At 37.9% G+C, this 23139-nt stretch overlaps 3 protein-coding genes across 3 annotated transcripts; 2 read left to right on the plus strand and 1 right to left on the minus strand.

The window, feature by feature from the left end:
- Positions 1-934: 934 nt before the first annotated feature.
- On the plus strand, positions 935-7600 carry LOC132092178 (uncharacterized). The gene is made up of 21 exons (XM_059498305.1): positions 935-1093; positions 1186-1289; positions 1389-1484; positions 1571-1695; positions 1770-1910; positions 1989-2093; positions 2168-2332; positions 2411-2507; positions 2651-2868; positions 2934-3087; positions 3160-3368; positions 3440-3557; positions 3653-3852; positions 3921-4035; positions 5368-5537; positions 5608-5717; positions 5796-5926; positions 6128-6317; positions 7082-7220; positions 7289-7385; positions 7493-7600. Exons 1-21 carry the CDS (start codon positions 1071-1073, stop codon positions 7567-7569), a joined length of 2784 nt encoding a protein of 927 aa, XP_059354288.1. The 5' UTR covers positions 935-1070; the 3' UTR covers positions 7570-7600.
- Positions 7601-11984: 4384 nt separating this feature from the next.
- LOC132092180 (homeobox protein OTX2-A-like) lies at positions 11985-13961 on the plus strand. Its single transcript, XM_059498307.1, has 3 exons — positions 11985-12318; positions 12418-12626; positions 13103-13961. Exons 1-3 carry the CDS (start codon positions 12219-12221, stop codon positions 13772-13774), a joined length of 981 nt encoding a protein of 326 aa, XP_059354290.1. The 5' UTR covers positions 11985-12218; the 3' UTR covers positions 13775-13961.
- Positions 13962-13980: 19 nt separating this feature from the next.
- Positions 13981-22650, minus strand: LOC132092179 (protein lin-9 homolog). Its single transcript, XM_059498306.1, has 15 exons — positions 22527-22650; positions 21238-21270; positions 21051-21142; positions 18648-18752; positions 18419-18549; positions 17812-17937; positions 17495-17652; positions 17175-17308; positions 16964-17089; positions 16371-16472; positions 16194-16274; positions 15972-16097; positions 15635-15817; positions 14992-15089; positions 13981-14858 (listed from the first exon to the last, which is right to left on the minus strand). The coding sequence occupies exons 1-15, from the start codon at positions 22555-22557 to the stop codon at positions 14753-14755; spliced, it is 1632 nt and encodes a 543-aa protein (XP_059354289.1). The 5' UTR covers positions 22558-22650; the 3' UTR covers positions 13981-14752.
- Between the last annotated feature and the right edge of the window lie 489 nt (positions 22651-23139).

The following is a 23139-nucleotide window of genomic DNA, read 5'->3' on the forward strand; positions in this document are numbered from 1 at the left end:
GAATCAGCCTAACTGGCCATTGGTCGCGGGGCCAGACGCACGCTTCAGCTGATTTTTCGAAGAGTTCCAGGAAAGCTTCAGGGTCATCCTGTGGACCAAATTTGTGGCAGGTGAGCGGGAACTGCAGCCGGTCCCGTGGCCTCGGTACAAACCTCCCGGTCGATCCAGCTCCGGAACCTCTCGCGGTCCTCTTACATTTCTCATCCAAATTAAGTTGATTGAACTGTTGATTCAACTATATTGTCATGGAGATGATTGTGCAGTCATGTGTTAAAATAATATTCAAACGTTTAATGTTTCTATATTTAGACTGATTTTTTTATTTTTCCTTTTTTTTTAACAGCTAATAGACCTTAATTGGTCAGTAAACTGCAATTCTGTTGCTCAGTGAGCAAGATATGAATGCATAAAATGTGAATGCATAAAATGCCTGAATGTAAATTTCAGAATACTTTGATTAGATTTTTCTAGTCTATCACAAGTGGTGCAATAAATATGTACGTGTTGTTTGTTTGTTTTTTGTTTTTTAATAAAGGCATTGTTTGTAATGTGCATTTTGCCTATATTTGTGCACTTTGTAAACTTTAAAAATATATTTTGTTGAATTTCACAAGCCCTGTCAACAATATGCCAGGGACATATTTGACTGCAAAAACAAACATAAAATCATAAATCATTTGTACTTTTTAGTAGATTTATATCTAATTGTATTACATTATAGTTTATACCTCCCGTTTAAAAATACCTCAAAGGAAAAACACTTTATAACATTCCTGGAAATACGAAAAAAAAATGATTTACATTTTTTTTGCAATGATCTTTGGTAGAGCCAAGCTTTCGCTCAGAAATGTGTTTGAATTTCCTCTCTCTAAATACTGCAGGATAATAGTTAATTCATGACACCTGCTCTTTACTTGATGACTAGCGTCACCTGAGCACAAGAGGTAGATGATTTAAACATTTCCCCTCAGAAAGCACATTATTTTGAGATTTTGTGTTAGAAAGATTTAAATTGTGGTGGTTTCTATAGAGCTATACTCCCCCAAAAACAGGTTTGTTTCTGAGCAAATATGACATGGTTTCTCTGTATTTGGTAAGTTATGTTTCTGTGTTAAAAAGTGTTTTTTTTTCTAATTTCTTTCCATGTTTTTTTTTTTTTTTACATTTGTTTTAATTCTCTTTCAGTACTTTTTGGCTGTTGATGGTCATGGTTTTGGCACAGAAGAATTTCAATGTTTTGTCAACACAGAAGAGTTTCAATGTGGTGCCAGCACAGAATTTTAACCAGCGTATGTTTTTGTGTATGCGTGTGTACTCGTTTAGGTGTAGGCCACATTTGGCAGTAATTTTTGGTTTCCTCCATTTTGTTTAAATTCTGTCTCTTTCAGGAACGGGCCTGGAGACTTCTTGTCTGGGAAGTTACATGAGGCTAACTGTAGATAAATCTCTAGCTTTTGGCAATCAAGTTGAATTTGATGCTGTCAGTAAGTTCCCTGCAACTAGTTATGTTGGTAAGAAAGATGATCATAACTTACATTTGTGTCATAACCTTAGCATTTTCCCTTTTCAGATGGCTCCCAAATTGAACCTTTAACTCCAAGCCTAGCTGCTAAATGTGGCTTTTGTATAGACTCTGATCCCTGGGGTAACTACAAAGTCTTTGCATCTCTCCTCAACTGTTTTGCCGAGAATGAGGTAACCGGCTCTCCGAGTTTAAACCGTTGTCGTATCCTGCTGTTTTTCAACCCCGTAGTTCTTTCTGTGTTCAGGATGATGCTGTGTTTGATATTGACATGCGTGTCCGGATGCGTGGTGACAAAGCAGCACAAGATGTCTTTGAGGTGGAGAAGACCTGTAACTATGACCAATGGTCCCCCCGTGAAGTTCTTTGCACTCGGAATTACATGGAGGTAAAACCTAGGCTCACTTAAGTCACAGAAACATCAAGGAACCGTGTTTTTAGGTGTCCTAACAATGGTTTCCCCTAGGTTTCTGTTAACCGATTGCCAGAGGAAATTACAGCTTTGCGTAAGCAGGTTATGCTGCCCCGATCAAAAAATTTTGGTGACCAGTGGGCCGAAACTGTTACGGAGGTACCTTTTTTATTTTTTTTGAGTCCGCTCTGCACATACAGCTTGATCAAATGAGCTCTGTCCATGCCTTCCAGGCCATTACCTCTAGGTACAACATCTGGAGAATGGTGTTTTTCACTCCCAAACAAAAAGCTATGGTGTTGGAGGATGCCCTGAGAACAGGATATAGCATAACAACAACAAGGTCTCGATTGGTGCTTCGAAGTGGTTATGACATGCCAGAGACTTATGTTGAAAATGTGAGTATAGAAAATCTGGTGCCTTTCTTTGGAGTTTTTTTTTTTTTTTTTGAACCAATGTTGTATCTGGTTTAACAGGTGAATGGCGTGCCAATGAACGTCATCAAGGTGACCACCTACTTCAAGAAAGAGTGGTCCGTAACCATGTTAGATACTGTTGCTGCATGTCCGACTGGTACGTGACAACACTCCAATAGCATGTGACCATATTTCCAGCGTTTGGGTTCTCAAATCACAGTTAGGTGTCTCACTAAACTGCAGGTAAGTGGGTCTCGGTGACCATGATGGAAGAACCCTGATCTTTTGCTTCACTTACAGGTGGGCTTTCTTTTACGGATGAGATGATCACCTGGAACTTCCCCCGATTTAATCCACTAATGAGTTCTAGAGCAGCCAATCTCCTTGAGGTGTTTATGGGGATAGATGGAAAGCAGATAGATTCTTTGCAAATGGAAGCTAGAGGCTATTATTTGACCATAGTGGATTACCTAATCGTAATGAAAATTCCAATCGGTGGACCAGATGGCTACTACAAGGTTTGGTTTCTCACTTTAATTTAACATTAAGTCTTGTGCTAAACCTAATGGTTATTCTGTTGTAGAGTCATGCTGTAAATAACCAGTACCACATCACGTATAACATTGAGCCAATGCTGGAGTTACTGTGGAGTGACGAAGCAATGGATACTACTAGATACAAAGTCCTATTCCCCATCCAGACCCCTTTTATGCCTAGACCACCCCACTTTGATGACCGTGAGTGTTGATTGTTCTTTGGCTTTTTTTTTTTAAATGGCTTGCAACTTGATGACTTCTATTCCCTTGTAGTCACTGATGTGGACCAAAAGATGTTTGATGTACTCTTGGGTCCTTTCCTTAATGACATTGAGTTGGTGAACATCACTTTTTCCACTGAAGTCCTTACTGTGGCAGAGGCCAATGCAAGGGGCATCAATATACAGGAACAGCGCTTTCAAAATGGCTCTAAGGCGTTTAGACTTCAAGTCCCCTTCTCTGACAGTTTTGTTGTGATAACTGTGAGTGTCTAATGTCATTTTAGTGAAACCTTTTTTTTATTGCTGCTTCTGATCTGCATTTTTCATTGCAGCAAGTTGATGTGGTTGTTAGAGTTTATACTCTTGGCATCATCTACGGTTTTATGGTCCTGCCTGAATACACCCCATTCTCCTACAGTTCCTCGGTTGACGTAACCCTTCAAGATGTCAGTAAGTGCTGACACTGCTAACTAGGATGTCAGACCCCTCCACCATCATTTCCCAAGGTTTTAATGTCACTGTCAATGGATCATTTCCCCATCCAGTTCTCCCAACTGTGAGAGGATCCTGTGATGATGAGAAGTTCCACATCATGATTTCATTTGGAAACCTGGGCAAAAACTTTAATATTATGATTGGTACACATGATGTGACTCCAGACCGGAAAGCAGAGTATGGTGTAAAGGAGAATGACACCCATACAAGCTTGGCAGTGCCTTTCCTTGCATCTGATGTTGTGTATGAGGTATGACTTCCTGTTTATTTTTGTTTTTGTGTGTAGACATTGTAGTAATTGTCCCTTTTAATTTTCAGCTTATGTATGCATCATCCTTAAGGGCTCGGATTGATGTGCTACTCTGGGATCCCACGAAAAAATGGACACTAAGTGACTTCTCCTTGGCTTGCAATTTTCCCATGACCATGACTGGTATGTTCTGTCAAGCTGAAGTTATTAATGCTTTTAGCAGGCCCTGGCGGAAGGCCTCCAATCCAGTCCTTGTGTATCACCACTCTGCACATTTTGTTTGCATCTCTTATCACTTCAGACGTCTGTTCTATTTGACGAAGTACCCTAAGAAGTGAACTTCACAGGACATGATTCCAGTTCGAAGGGAATGTGTACATTCCATTCAAAGGGCATTCAAGCATATGAGATATGAGCTTTTAAGGGGACCATATGATCCAATTTTCCTTTATCTTTGGAGTGTTATGAGCTTTTGGCGCATAGAGATCTGTAAAGTTGCAAAGACCAAAATCTCAAATCCAAAGGAATTCTTTATAAAAGTTAAGTTGACCACAACCTCCAAAAATGCCTCATTCTAACACTCATTAACATAATGCCGGCCAAATGTTCACGCAAAGATGGGTGTGAAATTTATTTATTTTTTTTCCTCAATTGCCATGTTGTGGAGAAGCTGTGTTTTGAGAAATTAGACAATTAGAAATCAGTAGCTAAGTTGTATTTACAGCACCGTTCCAGAACTGTTCAAACAACATATTCAGATGTGTGCAGCATGTTTTACAGAGGACGAGGGCCGTTTCCTGGCAGAGTAACCTACAATTTGGTGTGCTTCTATAAAGTGGGGCAATTCCAACTTTAAGGACCGTCTGGTGCTTCTGACTCAGTTTGTAAATACGTTTTTCATAATTTAAGAACTTGCCACCGATTCAAACGTGAGTTGAGCAGTGTAGAGTAGCGCTTGTTTGTAGTTTCTCTGATCACAAATACAGACATAGTTTTGTTTACGTGGCATGATATGCAACCCGTAAAGACTGTACAAGTCATTATAAATCGTTATCGTCCCCACTGGATGCAACAAATGCCTTGTTTGTTTTCTTTTTTTTTTTTTTTTTTTTTTTTTTTTCATGCCAGAACAAAAATCATAGTATGGTAAGGGATAACATTTGTCACACGGAGGGGGAAAAAAAAAACTCTTTACAGGGGCATATTGTCACACTTCTCCAGTAAGTTTCATCTGTGTGAGAATGTTGCAGGCCATGGTGTGGGGCAAATCTGTGAATGTTCTAAAGTAAAGAACACAGGACTTCCTGTGTTCAGGGAGTAGGGAGCAAAGAACACTGTAGGCTTGACCATGTCAATTGGAACACAGTTCATGCATGGAGCTCGCTTCTAACAAGGTGGTTATCTGAATCTGGTGTTTAAGAGACATGCACAAAATGCAGAGCGGAGGTATGGGAGGACTGGAATTGAGAACCACTAGCCTAGAGAAGTAATGGGTTTTGTCTTGACCTTTTCAAGAGTGTTTCAGCAATGGCACAATGTCAGCCCTGGCAGTGAAGGTAGAATCCGTACCCCAGCTTGTCCCTCGTCAGCTTACCCTGAGGGATCCCTCATGTAGACCCAAATTCAGCAATGATCACTTTGCCTACTTCTCTTTTGAAGCCAACAGTTGTGGAACCACTAGAACGGTATGGCGGTGATGTTTTAGTTGTACTTGTATTAAACGCTCACCATCTCAGGCTCTTGTTCCTCCCTCAGTTCTATGATGGCGTTGTGACGTATCAAAATGAAATCACTTTGGGTAACGGGCTGCCAGTTTACCAGCTGAGTAAAGGAGTACCTACTGCTTCTCCAGATCCAGAGTATCGGTGAGATGGAATTTGTTGGAATTGGTGTACATCATGCCTGCTAATGGATGTCTTTTAAAGTGCATTCTTTCTCGTTAGTGTTACCATGTCCTGCTCTTACACATTAAATGATACCCAGACGATTGCATTCTTCACAAAGCCACGGGAAAATGAACCCTTGCCAGAGACTGGTTTTGGAGAGCTGCAAGTTGTACTGAGACTTGCTTTGGGTATGCTAGAATGCTGTATTTTAGGAGATATTCCACAATGCTACTTGACCGGTGATTTGATTCTGTTGGCGCAGTTTATACTTTGCTTATTTGTGATCCGTTGTGAAGTCAACCATGATATATTGGTATTTAAAAATGGCAGGAAAACTTCACATAAGTGCTCTTTGTGAATCGTGTTGTTTTTCTTCTCCCTCCACCCAGATGGCTCTTTTAATCAGTTCTACGTAGAGGAGGATTACCCAGTTGTAAAGTACTTAGGAAGTCCTCTGTTCTTTGAGGTGGTGCTGCTTCAGTCCACTGATCCTCAGATAGAGCTAGTCTTGGAGAATTGTTGGGCCACTCTGAAAGAAGACCGGAACTCTACTCCACGATGGGACTTGATAGTGGATGGGTAATAGATTTTAAACGCTGTGTATCAATACAATACATGCATACAGTTGTGGCCAAAAGTTTACATGGACTTTGCAGTATCTGCACTTCACATAAAAGGTGTTTCAATTTGGTCCACAAGACAAAATGGTTAAATTTATAAAAATGACCCAGTTCAAAAGTTTACATTCTTGATTTAAGACTGTCCACAGCTTTTTTTTGTGCGTGTGTGGGTTTTTTTTTTTTTTTTAGTTCATCAGTCCCTTGTTTGTCCTGAACAGCTGAATTGCCTGCTGTTATTCAGAAAAATCTTTCAGGTCAGTTCTTTAGTTTCCCAGCATCTTTTGCGTATTCAAACCCTTTCCGAAAATGATCGTGAGATCTTTTCACACGGAGGTCAACTGAAGGACATGTACACAACCATTACAAAAGACAATGCTCATTGATGCTCCAGAAGGAAAAATGAGGCAAGAACCTTTAGGTGCAGACTTTGAATTTGAAGATCAGGGTAAACTCAAACTTTTTTTTTTTTTTTTTTTGGGAAACGAGCACAGTTTCTGAAAGGCAGCACTAAATGGGGTCATTTTTATAATTTCAACACTTTTGTTGACTGTAAATGTCTTGTGGAAAAATATTGTTCTTGTTTTTTTTTTTTTTTTTAAACACTGCAGATACTGCAGAGTGTATGTAAACTTGACCAAGCCTCGTCTATTAAACATTACTGACCACCCCTATCTTAGAAACTGCCCCTTTATTTTTTAAATCCAATTTGTCTGATCCCAACAGCTGTGTGAATCTGGCTGATGGTTACGAGACCGTTTTCCACCCAGTTGACCCTAACAGCATTCCGTTCCCATCGCATGTGAAGCACTTTGAAGTCAAGATGTTTACTTTTGTGGAGAATGATGTTGTACTTCAAGATCAGGTAATTTTATTTCATCTGAGACCTTATTTGTGTATTTGGGGCATATCACGGACTACTACTCTCCTCAGATTTTTGTACACTGTGAAGCTGTGCTTTGTGATGAGAGTGATGGAATCTGCAAGAGACGCTGTCCATCTTCCTTGCCTTTAAAAACTGGAAAGAAAGGTATGCCCACTCTATGTATTGATTTAATATAAGCTTGCACGTATTATAGTTACCAGCTGGTCTGTTAATTTGTTAACTTGTGGGGTTTGTGTGTGTTCTTTGACAAGTACGAAGAGAGACGACTAATGTCCAGTCCCAGAGAGTACAGCTGTCATCAAGAAAAATTATGTTCTCAAGCTCTTAGTCTTAATAAAGTCTCATTCAAATGGCTTTTATCTTGGCATGTCCGGTGTAAATTACTTTTCATGAGCTTGAGTAAGGTGAGCAACCTCTGCTTAAGGTCACAGTGATTTTAGTTTGCGCTACAACAGCAGAATTTTTTTTTTTTTTTTTTTTTTGTGCGTGGCATGACATTCAGCCAAGAATGGTGACCCATACTCAGAATTTGTGCTCTGCATTTAACCCATCCAAAGTGTGTGGGCACACAGCAGTGAACACCCACCCGGAGCCGTGGGCAGCCATTTATGCTGCGCCGCCCGGGGAGCAGTTGGGGGTTCGGTGCCTTGCTCAGGGGCACCTCATTCATGGTATTGCCTGCCCAAGATTTGAACCCACAACCCAAGGGTTAGGAGTCAAACTCTGTAACCACTAGGCCACGACTTCCCACCAAATAGAGAAACCCTAGCTATTTGAGAACCACATCAATGACTAAATACGGAAATGCACTGCAAATATTGTCAAATTTATTTGGACCCTATTTGCAATGCACTTATTTGGTCGTACTTTCAGCACGAGTTATCAAACTTTTTTTATATATATTTGCCTGCAGTTTTTCTAGACATTTACATCACCGTCTGTGGGCCCCACTGAAAATACAGAAAATCATAAACCAAAAACCCCTTTTTATTATCTGATATTTTGTCTTAAATTGTACTTTTTGAGTGGTTTTTGAAAGTCAAAACAAATGAACATGTCCGTGCCATATATCAACTGCAATTCGTAACAGTTTGGTCCACTTTGAGCTCTTGGACTGAAGGCACAGCGGTTTCAGAAGAATTTTACCAAAAGATGCAAAAAGACAAGGGAAATCTCAAAGTTGCATTTGTGGACCGTTTGTGGTTGGCGTGGAGCATATAGAATAGTAGCACTGTCAAACAAAGGGTGGCTTGGAAAAGCAGCAGTGATTTTGGCAGGTGGAGTAGCAATTGTGTAAGGAGTGATTTAAAAAGCATTAACAACAAAGTGGGAAACCAAGCTGTGTGCTGAATTTTTAAAGAAATTAATACTTTCAGCAAGGATGCTGAATTGATCAAAAATAAGTGTTTACACTGAACTTTACATCGAAGAATCCTGAAAAAGTGTTTTGAAGAAAATATTAAGCACCACAAATGTTTTGAACATTGACAAGAAATGTTTCTCTGCATATTCAAAAGCAAAGCATCATTATTAGAAATGGCATTAAATCACCATCATTCGAATGATATTTGAAGGCTCATGTGATGCTGAAGTGGAGTAATGAAGCCGAAAATTCATTAACATCTACCCAAATAGAAAACCTTCATCCATCCATTTTCCAAAATGTTTGGCCTATATATGGCCATAGGCAAATTGAAGTAATTTAAATGGTAATGGTTTACAACACTCTTTTACAGTGTTTTTATTTTTATTAATCGGGCCTCTTTCAAACACTTTCAGATGAAACCGAACAAAAGCTAGTGTGGCAGTACCTTTATCACAGGGTTCTAATATGTACACTTTAGATACTATGATGTACTTAATGTATATGGAGACTTCAGGGGTAAATAAAGTGCAAATGTACACTTCAAAGGTACTGCCCCAGTGACCACATATATATATATATATATATATATATATATATATATATATATATATAAATATATATATATATATATATACACTTCAAATATGGTAAACCTGTGATTTTGGCTTTAAATGGTTCCTTCAAAGGTGAGCAGCTTATCTTGAATGTGTGTTGGGGGTGGAGAGCTTCACACTTCTACAGTTATCTTCGCTGTGGTCTGGGTGCCAGACTTATGACACTGACACTTCTACTTCCTATTGCACATTATGTCCCTTTTATTTTTGGGTGCGGTATATATCTTGTTTATTGTATAAAAAAATTTTGCTTACCATTTCCAATCATTCTTGAAACATTCTGATATTTACAAAATGCAGAAAAGACCATGATCAAAAGTAGTGATTGATATTTGACGTGAATGCCTTATTGGCCAATATCAGGCACTCGGCAACTGTAATTCTCTCACGAACTGCTAAATGTTTGTGGATCAGCTAATTTCTTGTGAAGTCTTAAATGTAATGATGCAGATTGGAATAAAAAACTTGTCTGTGGGGTGAAGGGACATTATGGGGGAATAAAAGCTTAGGAAGCGGAGTGAATACAAAAGGAAATCAGAGTTGAGCTGAATAAAACACCCTTTTCAGACACACCTCTGATAACATCAGCTGTAATCACTGCATGCTTGTGCATTCATATTGAAGGGTTTTCTTTACTCTTTAAAAGCCACTGGTTCTAAAAAGTGTGTGTGTGTGTGTATATAGATAGGTAGATATATATAGAGAGAAATGAATATATATTTCAAGTGAAATATTTGATCCCAAACTTTGTAGGCAACCAAAATGTGATTTTTGTAATGCTGGGATATTCATATTGTAAATGTGTTCCATGACCAAAAAAAAAAATGTTATGCTACATTTAAGAGTGTAAACAAGTGTTGCAATGTTTTTATACAATTGGAGGGTTTGGAGATATTGTTGTGCAGTGGCTGGAGTATATGAATATAAATGTAATGCCACATATTGTGCTTCGAAATCACTAATGTTGGATTTTACTGGCCAAGAACGGCTGCACTTGCATGCAATTTGTTTACAGACTGTTCCAAGATGAAAATATGGCATAAGAACATTACCCCATGAAGAGAAACCGAGAGAAATGTTTATTTGTGGGTTTGCATTATTGCATCACAGTAGTTTGAATATAAAAGAAAAAAAACTATAGATGTTCATTAACAAAAAAAAAAGTAATTTTATGGATACAACTTATTAAACAAACTTTTAAATGTCTTTCGATCTACTTGATTTTTTAATTATTACCATTCTTCCTGCTTTTTATGTTTGTATGTTTAGATGGTTTTTACATTTTCAAAAAAGTAAGAGCAAAGGTAAAAACTCTAGACAAATGTCTAGACAAATGATGTCAACAACTTTTTGGCATTAGGAGCAAACTGTCCCTGGCTAATCTCTCTGTCTATGGCAGTATTTTGGAGGTGAGAAAGCTCTGTCTATCAGAGATGGCATCTGATGTGTTAACGGCTGATCATTAGCTTCTACAGCTGGCTCCATCAAAAGACACGGCCACATGTTTAATGTTTCCGGATGGTGATATTTGTGAATAGGTGAGTTAATCATTGTGGGTTTTCATCTGATCAAAGTTAAAAATGTTCATCTAGTGGAGGCATTTAAAATTAGTCAAAAGAGGATTGAAGGAGTGCATTATTGCAAATCGACTGCAATATGATTTTTTTTTTCAGTTTAGTTTATAGTCATTCAGCCACACAGAAATGGTCATTGGAGTAAAATGTAAATTGCAAATTGCAGACGGGACAAAGAACACAGAAAGACTGGATTCTGAATATATTGTCTGTGTGAAGAAAACCTCTCTGAATCGTTGACAGGTTACGTCTATACATGAACCTTACAGGTTTTTCTCTTAAGGGCCAGATTTATCTATGACATATGCTTGTTGCATTCTATTCAAAACAATCAATCCATGCTAAAAAGAAACATTATAAACTGGTTCTAGAATAAGTTATTTTAAAATACCACAACTTTGACTATGGAGACATTTATGTAGGGGTTGTTCTTTACTAAAATAGATTTTAACTTTTTTTTTTTTTTTGGTCATATGAAAGACAAAAATTGTATTGTAAACATTTGACCATACCTTTGGCATTTATTTTTCTTTCCAAATGCCTTATTTATATATTTTCTCTTTCATCTTAAAATATGAATTTAAATATAAAAAATATACATTTAAAATTATTATTTTTTTGCTAATATACAAAGTATTTGTGTATATATTTTGTGAAAAATAATCAGATTTTATCTCCTTCTTTTTTACTCCAATTACATCAGTGCATATTTTCTATCACAAACATATTTTGTTGGAAATGTGATTATTTCGTTGCCTATGTATATAAAATATGAATGCAATTCTAAACTTTTACTAGATTTATAAAGTCTCTGCTAATATAAAAACATTTTCTGACGATACTGAATTTTATAATTTTGTAATGATTTTTTTTTTTACACAAACTACATTATACACTGGCTTAATTCATATTGCAATATTTTGTTGGAAATGCTCATATTTCATATGTGGCTATATAAAATATTAATTCACTTATCTGCATTTTCTACATTTTAAATATTCTGCTAATATAACATTTTTGTGAAAATGCCAATTTTTTACTATTGTCTGACCTTTTACACAAATGACAGGTTCATGATGTTTCATATACTGAGAGAAATGCATTCCTAAGATCTTTTAGCCTACGAATATTGAGCTCAGGTGAGCAGTCTGCAGGAAGTGCAAGGCTTCAAACTGATCAGGAACACATCTCAACCCAACAATACACGTACATGTTTTTTCAAGTCATGTGTATTCGGGTGGAGATCCCATTAAAGTCACACACGAACCTTTTACAGATGCAAATGTGCCACGAATGTCTCCGTCCTGCCGCCACTCAGCTCACTTTGATCACCTCTGACGGAAGGCTGGCTGGCTGGATATTTAATGCCATTCGAAGAGAAGTCCGATCATTTCAATCTGATCACCGGTAGAGTTAGGTCACAATGGCAATCGTGCATGGCAACCTTGGGAATGGACACTTAAAACAGTTCCAGCTGTTTCCAACTGCATATTTGGAAAGGAGGACTAACATGCACCCAACAGGTGGGTGTTTACTCAGGAATCTCTCTGGAAATGCATTTGAGAGGAACTAAGTAATCAATGCGTCTAACTTAAATTATTTTTTACTCATTTTCTCATCAGATTACGCAGCTCAAGACAGGATGAAATTCCTCCATGGCGTCTCCAGAGCGGACAGCGCGAGCTTGTTTACGCACCGCAGAAAACGCACCAACTTTACGCAGCAGCAGATCGACGTCCTGGAGAAAGTCTACTTGGACACCAAATACCCTGATATTTATTTAAGGGAGAAGCTTGAGGCACTGACCGGCTTGCCAGAGTCAAGAATTCAGGTGAGATTTATGTCTGTAATGTTCCGCAGAAAAAGACCTGCTTAATATTAAAGATGACTCCGAGGCTAGTCGTCACGTTTACCACTTTACAACAGAAAGTTTATTTCTGTGTAGACATGCTATATATAGACGATGAATAAATAATTCAAACGTTTTTGACCAGGAAATTGTTTTGTTTATAATGTCTGAGGGGCATTTTTCAACGAGATTTTTTTTTTTTTTTTTTTTTTGAAAAATAGGTTTTGAAATATAAAATACTTTCAAAAGTAGTAAGAAAAATCTTCCATTTTGATATGTATTTTAGGATAAGCCTTATGAAGCCTGTCTTAAGTGTAAACTGTAGGAGCATGTAAACATGAAAAATGTAATATTTTGTATGAAATTATACTATATAACAACTTACTAGTGTGGTTTTATTGTTTACTTCTTCGCATAACACTGAATATGTAGTAAGCCAGTGCTAATCTTCTATTCAGGTGTGGTTCCAGAACCGAAGAGCCAAGTCACGGCGCCAAGTGGGAATTCCTGTTTCAAATAAGACCAGTGGAAATGTCCTGACCCCAAACAGTCTCCATATGAACCAGTTTACAACACATCAGAATCACACTGGCCTGGAGACACAAAGACTGCCAAACTTCACCACAATGGACAACTTCAGTCAACAGCTGATCAACTCTTCAGATGAGAAGATCTGCACCATGAAAGGTGACGTGTACAACCCAACCACGATTCCATGTATGTTCAGTAGAACTGAGGAGAACCAGATCAAGACCGATCACCTGAGTGTTGTGGTGCCACGCAATTACACACAGCCATATCCAAAGGGACATGGGCCTTTTATGAACACAAGCCATGCTAAATCTACAATGAAGCAGTTTTTGGTGGAATATGATAACTTCCCTCCAAACAAGACCATTGGGCCAGAGATGAAGGTTGTTATTCCACCTCTCCCGTCACAGAATAACTTCATGATGTCTTCATCATCCCCCAAACATGTCGCCTGTTCTGTCCAAAACATGCCAGTAAAGGTCCAGTCAGGAAGTTTTGGAACTTTCTCTCCCATTAGAGCTAGCGAAACCGTCGAGTTCTCAGATTCCGACTCGGATTGGGAAAGAGAAGCCATGTCTGGTTTTAATGGGTTTATTTAGCTTTTTCAATTTTAACACTCTCACAGAATTTATCTTAAGCTTTGAAGAACATCTTAGGTTTTAAAATGCGATATTTATTGTATATTTCAGATATTATTGTATATTGTTATGTGTGATTATCACACAATGTGGGTGTAAAGGGAGACATTCTACATTCTAATAAATCTTTTTTTATAAAACATCAAAATACAGACTCTGAGCCTTTATGAAGATAATAGAAATCGATTTATTTACAAATGTTTGTGTCATGCATACACTTACATGTTAAAAAAGAACCCCCACAGATAACAAACTCTTTTAAAACATACACCAGAGGGGCATTTGGGTGATCATTTCTTCTTCTAAGGACAAGACAAACTGTTGAATTCCATTCAGCTGTCTATTATAGGACTTGTATAAACAGATTGGTTGCTTTGCAAAAATACCTAAATCTGGCAAGTCAAAAAATGTCCACATTACCCTATATATGATCAATTTATTGATATAGTTTGAGTGAACTGTACAGTTATCTACAATGTACATATTTAAAACAGACAGAACAGTACCTCATCTCTCAGGGCACTCAAAGCTATGCACTTGGTGAAAGAGACAGAGGAAATAAAATTACACAAAACAGTTTCAGTCAAAACAAACTGCACCCAATAAAGAGTGTCACCCCAGTTGGAAACCACCAATAATAATAAAATAATGGGAAACTTAAATATCATATTGAGTGTGAGCAACATCTGAAATAATGTAAAACAGTTACATCTACGAAACAACTTCACACTCTACTTTTTTTTGCCAGCTAGTTGAAAATCTTCAGACAACTTTGCGTCTTCGGGCAGGGAATTTTGCACTGCTTGTGCAGGTAAAGTTACTGAACGCACATTCTGAAATTTCAAACAGAATGAACACAAAATAAAGTGGTGGACTGAAGAGGTGAGTTGCTGTCTGATATGAGATGGGATTCTCAGTAGGTGTGCAAGTTTATTTCAGTCACGTTGTGTTGGTGTTGTTGGCAGAGAAAGCATGGAGGTTACCCAGCTGGCTCAAACCGCTCTGTATATGTGCTACATGGATCTCCACATTATCCTGAAAACAACTGCAGAAGAGACATCATTGTAGATGATTAATTCCTTCCACAGCACAACTAGTACTTTTAAAACGGGAAAAATAAAAACAATAGAATATGAATGCAGGAAAAACAAAGAGAAATACAAGCAAATATATATTACCTGAGGTTGGAGTCATCTATTGAGCTCTTTATGTCATTCAGAGAGTCTGTGAGCGATTTGAATTCAAACGAATTCAGGTCTCCCCCTTCGGCCAAACACTGCATTAAATAAGGAGAGAAATGTGAGGTACATGTGCATGTGAACCTGTGGCATTTGAAAGTGCTTGACAGAGCTGGATGAACAACTTAGCTAAACTGTTAAATAATTAGTATTGACCAAGCTTCATCATGGTAGTTCTAGGTCACAAGATCCTAGTCCGTGCTTTATGTACATGATTTTTAGTATGAATGCTTATTTCAGACAGAGAATAAAAAAAAATATCTTTGGACATTTGTCTCAAAATTAGAAGGAAAAAAAAAAAAAGAGTCAGAATTGTGAGACATTGGTGAGGAAAAAAGACAAGACTTGTGAGATAAAAGGTCACAATTACTTTTTCTATTTTGTGGCAAAGAAAAGTCAGAATTACGAGACAAACTCAGAATTCAGAGAAAAAAGAATACATTGTGAGATGTAAATTGGGGGGGGGGGGCGCAATTAATTATTTAAATTCCATGGTCAAAATAAACTTTAATAATGATAAGGCATGTTTCCTTCAGAAAATGTAAAAACGTTCTATGTTTTTCTAAACTGTTTAGTCTGGTACCCTGATCTGCAGGAGGAGTGCCGTGAGACGAGAGACGAGTTGGGTGAGGCTGGGGTTCTGGACACGCTGTTCTCCGTCAGGCAATGCATTACTCTGACGCACAACTTCCTGCGACTCTTCTTCACAGCGCCGTCGCAACTCACTGGGCTGATCTGCAGGCTGCATGCCTTGATCTGGAGCCAGCTGAACAGGGAAGATCATGGAAAGTGAATGGGAAATGGGTGAAAGTGAATTTAAATGCATGCTTTATGTCCAGGATTTTTTGAAGAAAACCAGAACTGAAGGTCTAGAAAAAACTGTGGTCATGTCGGAGGGCGAATAAAAGAAACATAAGTACCTCATAGCAAAACTGCTGTACTTCATGAAGGACTTTGTTGAGGTCTTTATTAAGCTGTTCCAGGTCCAGGACTGTTGTGGCATATCTCTTCTGCAAGTCCAACCCAATCGGCATGGAATAAGACTTCTGCAGACGAAACAATGGAAACAGTTACATAGTGTACTACTGAATGAACATGCACAAAAACAACACCACATCAGGTGACTGGCACTTAAATCTTACCAGCTTCTCAGCTTCTGTGTTCATCTCCTTCAAATGCTTTATATGTTCCTTTTTAATCATGAGGATTTTGGACAGGCGTGTCTAGCAGACAATTAAAACAAAATGTTGATTTTTTTCAAAATTCTGTGTAAAGTGAATGCCAAGTAAACAGACAACATTAGCAATGGGAATTCTCACCACTTGCACAAGAAATTTGACAGGAAAGCCACCCAGTGTTTCTCCATCAGTTCCTGTTAGTTTACTTCTCCAGGGGGACTGACTGAACAGAGGGTCATTATCCTGGGAACAGAGCAAGAAGAAGCTATGATTATTTTCCTGAAAACTTTAGTGCAATTATTACTTAACATTTATCATTCATGTCAGTAATTCTCAACTAGTTCTGCTTTAGGACCCAGATTTTACATTGAATATGAAGTGTGACCCAGCCTGCATAGTTCCAAAATTGTCATAATAGCAAAAACAACAATATCCTTAAATAAAACACTAAAATGTATTAATGGCCCAACAATATCCATAATTATTAATATGACACAGACTTGTCTTTAAAAAATGGGTTTTTGGTTTCTGAATGACTCTTAAAATGGTTGCATACTCAGTTATTTACCAAAGAAAACACTGTGGCTGGAACAAACCACAGGTTGCTGCACTTTATTATTTGCATTTAGCATGGTTTTTGCCTATGTTTCCTGCAATCTTAGCAGAATGGATCTCACAAGACATTTCAGGATAATGACATGCAAGTTAACCACCCCATTCAAAAAACATTTTACCATTAAGATGGACTGGGTTGAGCCGGGATAAGAACCGCGGGGTGGGGTTAGAAAGTTCTGGAAACGAGGTGGCCGCTGTTTCTGAGCAAAAGCTGATATGGGCATCGTCTCATGAGGTTCATTACTCTGGAGAGAAAGCATTGGGCAGTTTTAGCCATTCAAGTCAAATGACACTTTACTGTTTTTATGAACAGAAACCAAATTTTCTTACAAGCACTTCGTAGTCAGGAACAGTGTGTGTGCCAAGCCCATTTCTGTCAAAGGTCACGCGATACGTTGCTGCACTGGTATCTACTGCATCAATTTGACCAGTAAACAGGCCATCATGGACACCTCTAAGACGAGCTACATTTTAAAGAATAAAAAAAAATAAAAAAAAAGGTTGCATTTTCATTCAAAACATTTCATTAAATGAAAATTTTTGAACTCAATTTACTCAACTCAAAATCTGAAAACAAAGTCTATTTTGAATTGCTCTTTACATATCTGCCTGTTGTGTCAGATATTAAACGTGTATAATCAGATCCTCACCTGTGACTTTGGTGCCAATGACCAAGGGCAAGGGGATCTCATCTGGCAGGTCTTTGCATAGAGACATATCTGTGATTTTCCTCTGCTGCAGGAGACGCATCTTCTGCCTCTTCTGTTTCAGAGCCATTCGCTCTTCAGCGAAGAATGCTGAGGAACATCTGAAAAACATATGACACATAAGTCCAAACATCTGAATCCAAGATATCGGCATTCTAACCCATCTATTATGTGCCACGCATACATATTATAACTGTTAATAATGAGGATGTTATGGACATTTATTACTGTGTAAGGTTAAACGTGATCAGTCAGTTAACCTTCGAGGTTTGCCCATAAGTCTTCTGATTGTTCCCCATTCAACTCTGGTTAACTTTCTGGTCTTTAGATTGGGAAAAGACTCCTTCAGACACAAGCAAAAGTCATTGTCTCCTTCAAATAAAGGCCTAGAGAACATGAAAAAGATAAATATATATATATATATAAATATGTATATATATAAATATTAGCGGTCAAGTAATATGCCAATACAATGCTGATACATACTTAATGTAATTTAAAGTTAGCAAATGACACATACATAATACTATTTACAAAATCTTTATCTAGAATTTAATAAATTTGAACGCAGACTTTTTTTATTATAAAATGACAAGACTATCAGAAGATTTTGGAACTGATACAAGTACAGGGGGCAATAAATATTTTAATCAAAAAAATAATCAGCCAAGCAGACTATTTAGGCCCATTTACTGGATCTATTTATACTAATAATCTATTAATAATGGAAATGCAATGTCATATTTATGGAAGGCAGACACTACTCTCGTTTTCCAATACTCAAAATTATTCAAATATAATAATAAGAATATTAACAACATAAAAACTGCACAAAGTGATTGAAAATATAAGGTCTACAGAACATACCTGTCAATATTTGAGTAGAACCATTCATAGATGCACCATTTGTGTGCTTTAGGAAGTTTGAGCAAGTTTCTTAGTCTCAGTCCAATTTTCTGTGAAGCCTTTTTGTCTGGTGTTGTAACATTTGTAAGTTTCTGCAAATGGCAAACATTCAACTATTGCAAAACCAATGATCTTTATGTCAAAAGATTAATCTATCCTTCGGAAAGTGCATCCTGGACAACTCCTTCACCTGAGGCACAGTGGTGACCCTCTGGCTTCTCCTGGGAGATCTGGAGGTGAGCGGCCGCTCCTCATCCTCACATGACAGTCGACTCCTCTTTGAGCTCCTTGTTGGCTGAAGGGCAAAGCAGACAGGAGACATTTAGGAACTATAAACATTCAGATACAAAACTACTAGCATAAGGGCCTTTTGCACCGCAGGAACCTTTTCATACTTTTCACTTTTGGGCGTTTTCGCATAACAGGAACTGGGTGCGATTTTAGTACCGGACTGCCTTTTTCGAGAACCAAATTAGCTCCTACTCCGGAGCAGGGTCTAACCAGCACAACTGGTACTAACGGAGACATAAGTAGACACTGATTGGCCGGATGCGTTTGAAAAGGCCCTCACCTGCCATGATTTAAAACTAGGGGTGCACGATAAATATCGGCCGATAATTATTGCGCATCTCGTCAATAAAGCTGGTTCTCTAATCAGCAGTAAATTCTATCAGGTGTGTGATTTCACATAGAGCAGCTGTTACTATACAGAGCCATTGTTAACTGACAAGCTGCACAAATCCACATTCATTATCAGCATAGATTTGTGCAGCTTGTCAGTGCTTGTCTTGTCTGTTTAAATGCTTTACGTATACTTCAACATTCAATTCTTGTGAAACCTGCGAGAAACAACAAAAACACAGCTCCGATCACAGCGTCCTCCATTCTCCTGTTGGTAACGTTATTCTTCTTTGTTAATGTTGTTGAACATAGGGATGGGTATCGTTAAGGTTTTAACGTTATTACTACTCTTACCGATACTGCTTAACGGTCCGGTACTTTAACGGTATTCGTATCGGTACTTTGTGTTGTGTTACTTTGTGTTGTGTTAGGCAGTCAAAAACTTTGCATTTCTCTGTCTGCACATAATGCACTTTTGAAAGATGCTTTGACAGATTGCTTGTGTTTCCGCCCTTACATGCAAAAATATTTTCGCACTTATGACAACCAGCGTTGTCTGATCAACTCTAGTGAAGTATAACCACACTTTGGAACGTTTTACTGTCTCCGCCATCGTCACTCTTTGTATTAAGCGGGAGTTTTCGTACTGTAAGGGGCCGTTCACATATCGCGTCTAAAAACGCATGGAAAACACTAGGCACGCCGCTTTCTGATTTTTTTTCCCAAAAGCCTTCGAGCACTTGCGCTCCTGAGGAATCTACCGTTGCTAAGCAACCATGACCTGCTCTCTCCATGAAGACGCGGAAATTTCAGCAATGGATAAATGGATTTGCAGCACTAAAAACTGCTTGCCGTAGCTCTGCTACTAAATTAATTTACAAATCCACATACAGCTATCAGCTGTTCCTTCATATTGGCGGAGCTTTCAATGTTGTTACGGAAAAGGTGAGGAAGTTACATGACCTGCGGTGCGCTTGCGGCATTCTGAAAATTTGATATGTTTTTAACTTGATGCGGTGCGGACGCGCCTGGAAAAAATGAGCTCGTCCCACCGCGTGTGCGTCGCAACCGCGTCGCTTCCATTATGAGCGCGCATACCGCGCGGCTACATTTGAAATAACGAACTTGAGCGTGCAAAAGACGCGATATGTAGATGGCCCCTTATGCGTGTGTGTGCGCCGCGCTCGTTCTTGTTGTGGTGTGTGTGTGACTGACAGACAGCCTCCACGGCGCGCATGAGAGATCTCACATACAAACGTCTTAATATGATCGCACATTAGAAATGTTTGGTAAGATAAAATGTGCACGATAACATTATTAAGCAAAAATACATAGTACATTATTTTTTTCCCCTCCAGTACCGAAAGCAGAACCGATAGCGTCAGATCTTACTGATACTACGGTCTTTCATAATTTAGCCCCGGGGCCAGTTTAATACCGGGTTTTGGTACCCATCCCTAGTTGAATGCCGCGCACAAATGACATTGCTGTCGAAAGTCTCATGGTTGGTGCGAATGCAACCCTTTAAATGGTACTGGGAAATAGTTTGCACGAAATCGTACCAGTATTTTAGTACTGTACATTTAGTTCTGGAACTAAAGCGGTGTGAAAGGCCCTTATAGACCTTTGTCAGGTTAAGCACCATATTGAATTTAAGGCATTTGAAAAGGAAGCTGTGATGGTAAAACCATCTTTAAAATGACAAATGCTGTTTAAGGGTCCTAGATCACAAAATTTTCACAACCAACATACAGTTTATGGAGTTTTTTTTTTTTATCATTTAATCACTTGAACAATCGCTATGTTTTTAAACAACAGTACAATCCAATGTAATGCATTGTACTCACTGTACTGTACCCTCACAGCTTTGTTTTTATCCCCATCAAAAATTAAACATGGTGGTACAGTCTATTGCAAGCCAACCTGGAATTGCAGCAAACAGTACAAGTATGAAGCATTAATGACAATTTACCGTTTCCACAGAAACGTAACTGCTCCGTCCTCTGGTGGTCTGAGATTTTGGTAAATTGTTCTTTTCATTTAGAGTATGAGACAAACTTCCTTCTGTAGAAAACAACAGTGCAGTATGTAAAGCCTCAGCATTTTGTGACAATTTACAGTGCTTTAGTTGTGGGTGTCACAAACGTAGACTGACCTACCTCTTAAACTGACAAGGGCTTTAGCTGAAGAGCCTGAAGACAAAAGAACAATTGATGAACAATGGACTACTTTGAGATTATATATATATATATATATATATATATATCAAAACATGACATTTTCAAAAGTAAGGTATGATTAAGTGTCTAAATCTTAAAATTATGCAACACACCTAGGGCAAAGGCATAGGTCATAATTAAGTTTATATTAACCTTATTTCACAAAGATACTAAAAGTAATAACAAGCTTAATTGCATAATAATAATTCCATGTCAATAATGCTTCGGGCAGTTACTATAACAACTTTAAATTATATATGGATTATATATATATATATATATTATTATAATTTTTTTTTTTTTTTTTTTACTTTAACTAACCAGGGGTGCGTTTCCCAAAACCATAGTTGCTAACCTGTTAGCAACTTAGTTGGTTGGCGATGGGAAATTAACTTGATTAGCAACTATGGTTTTGGGAAATGCACCCCAGACTGATCCACTCAGAAACCACAAATAATCTCTTTGTAACATAAGCTGCTTATAGTACTGACTATATTATAATGTGTCTTTTATCACTGCTCTAGTTCAAAATGCAAACACTCCAGTAGTGCCATTGTTGCAAATATTAACAGTAGTAATTATGATGTAATAGTAATAAGAAACAATCGAACAGCACAGATGAGGAATTGCATCCTTTGCAATCCTAATGCAATAAAAACAAAGCATATCTGTGTCAGCGAAAAAAAATCTACTGAGATTTATTATGATGAACCAATTAAAATCTAGACACCAGCATTGCATCATATAGAGTGTATTTTTAACATAGGAAGAGTGCGGTGGACATATGGAACGTGTTTATTTATTATATGGAGAATATTTTACTATACTATCAGACTGACACTGACAAGAACAACAAAACCCAGCAGCTGTCATCGAGTTTCCACCATAAAAACGTCCGTGAAGTTAAACTCTGTCCGTATTATAACCACCACGCTACTGTTTTCAACCCTAAGATTAGTTTTAGTTATAAATAAGGCATTAGAAAAGGACTGTTAAGCGAAAACCTCTTCAGGTATGATATTTATTTATAGTAGTAGCTTCTGAAAGCTAACTGTTAGCACGTTAGCCCCAGCGCTAATAACTTTGCGTCTATTTTAACACCACTCACAACAATGAAAAACACTTTAAATTTATGTCAAACAAAAACTCTTATAAAGCGCCTTTAAACTCTACACAAGCTCGACAAGAGAGTTATAAAGGTCTAATGAGGAGTTAGTTTTATTACTCACTCTCGTCTAACAGCTGCTCGAGCTCCGCCATCTTGAATTAGCCGCGCCGGTTTTTCAAAGGCCGAGTGCCGCGATGCATTGTGGGACGGAGAGGGCAGTTCAAACACTCCAGTCTGCGCTCACAAACTATCAAAATATGAACCTAAAATACTTTGAAAGGCTTTGGAAAGTTTGCCATAGTTTTCTGATTCCCAACCAGGAGTTTGGGGCCCATTAGGGAACCTCAGGATGACTTTTTTCTTATTTTAAAATATTCTGACTAAAAACGTAAAATTAAGGCATAAAATGAGTTTTTATTTATTTATCTTTTAATATAAAAAATCATTTTCATTACAAAACATTATTCTGAACAATTGTTTTATTAAAGAATATACACATTGCTGGAATAACAACATAATTGTAGTTAATTGTGGAGTTATATTTAATACCTTTTAAGACCCTTTCCATACATTTTAAGATCAATGCTCCAAGTTTAATCGGTTTCATCGGTGACACTTTAACTTACATTTACTTTAAATTGATTGTAAGATAGCACAACTAAACAGCCTTACTTTGTGATGACTCCTTATCAATGCAACATAATTCAGAAGAGGGGAACGAAGCACAAGAGAAA

The sequence above is a fragment of the Carassius carassius genome, chromosome 18 (assembly GCF_963082965.1).
Source record: "Carassius carassius chromosome 18, fCarCar2.1, whole genome shotgun sequence".
In the NCBI taxonomy this organism is placed as follows: Eukaryota; Metazoa; Chordata; class Actinopteri; order Cypriniformes; family Cyprinidae; genus Carassius; species Carassius carassius.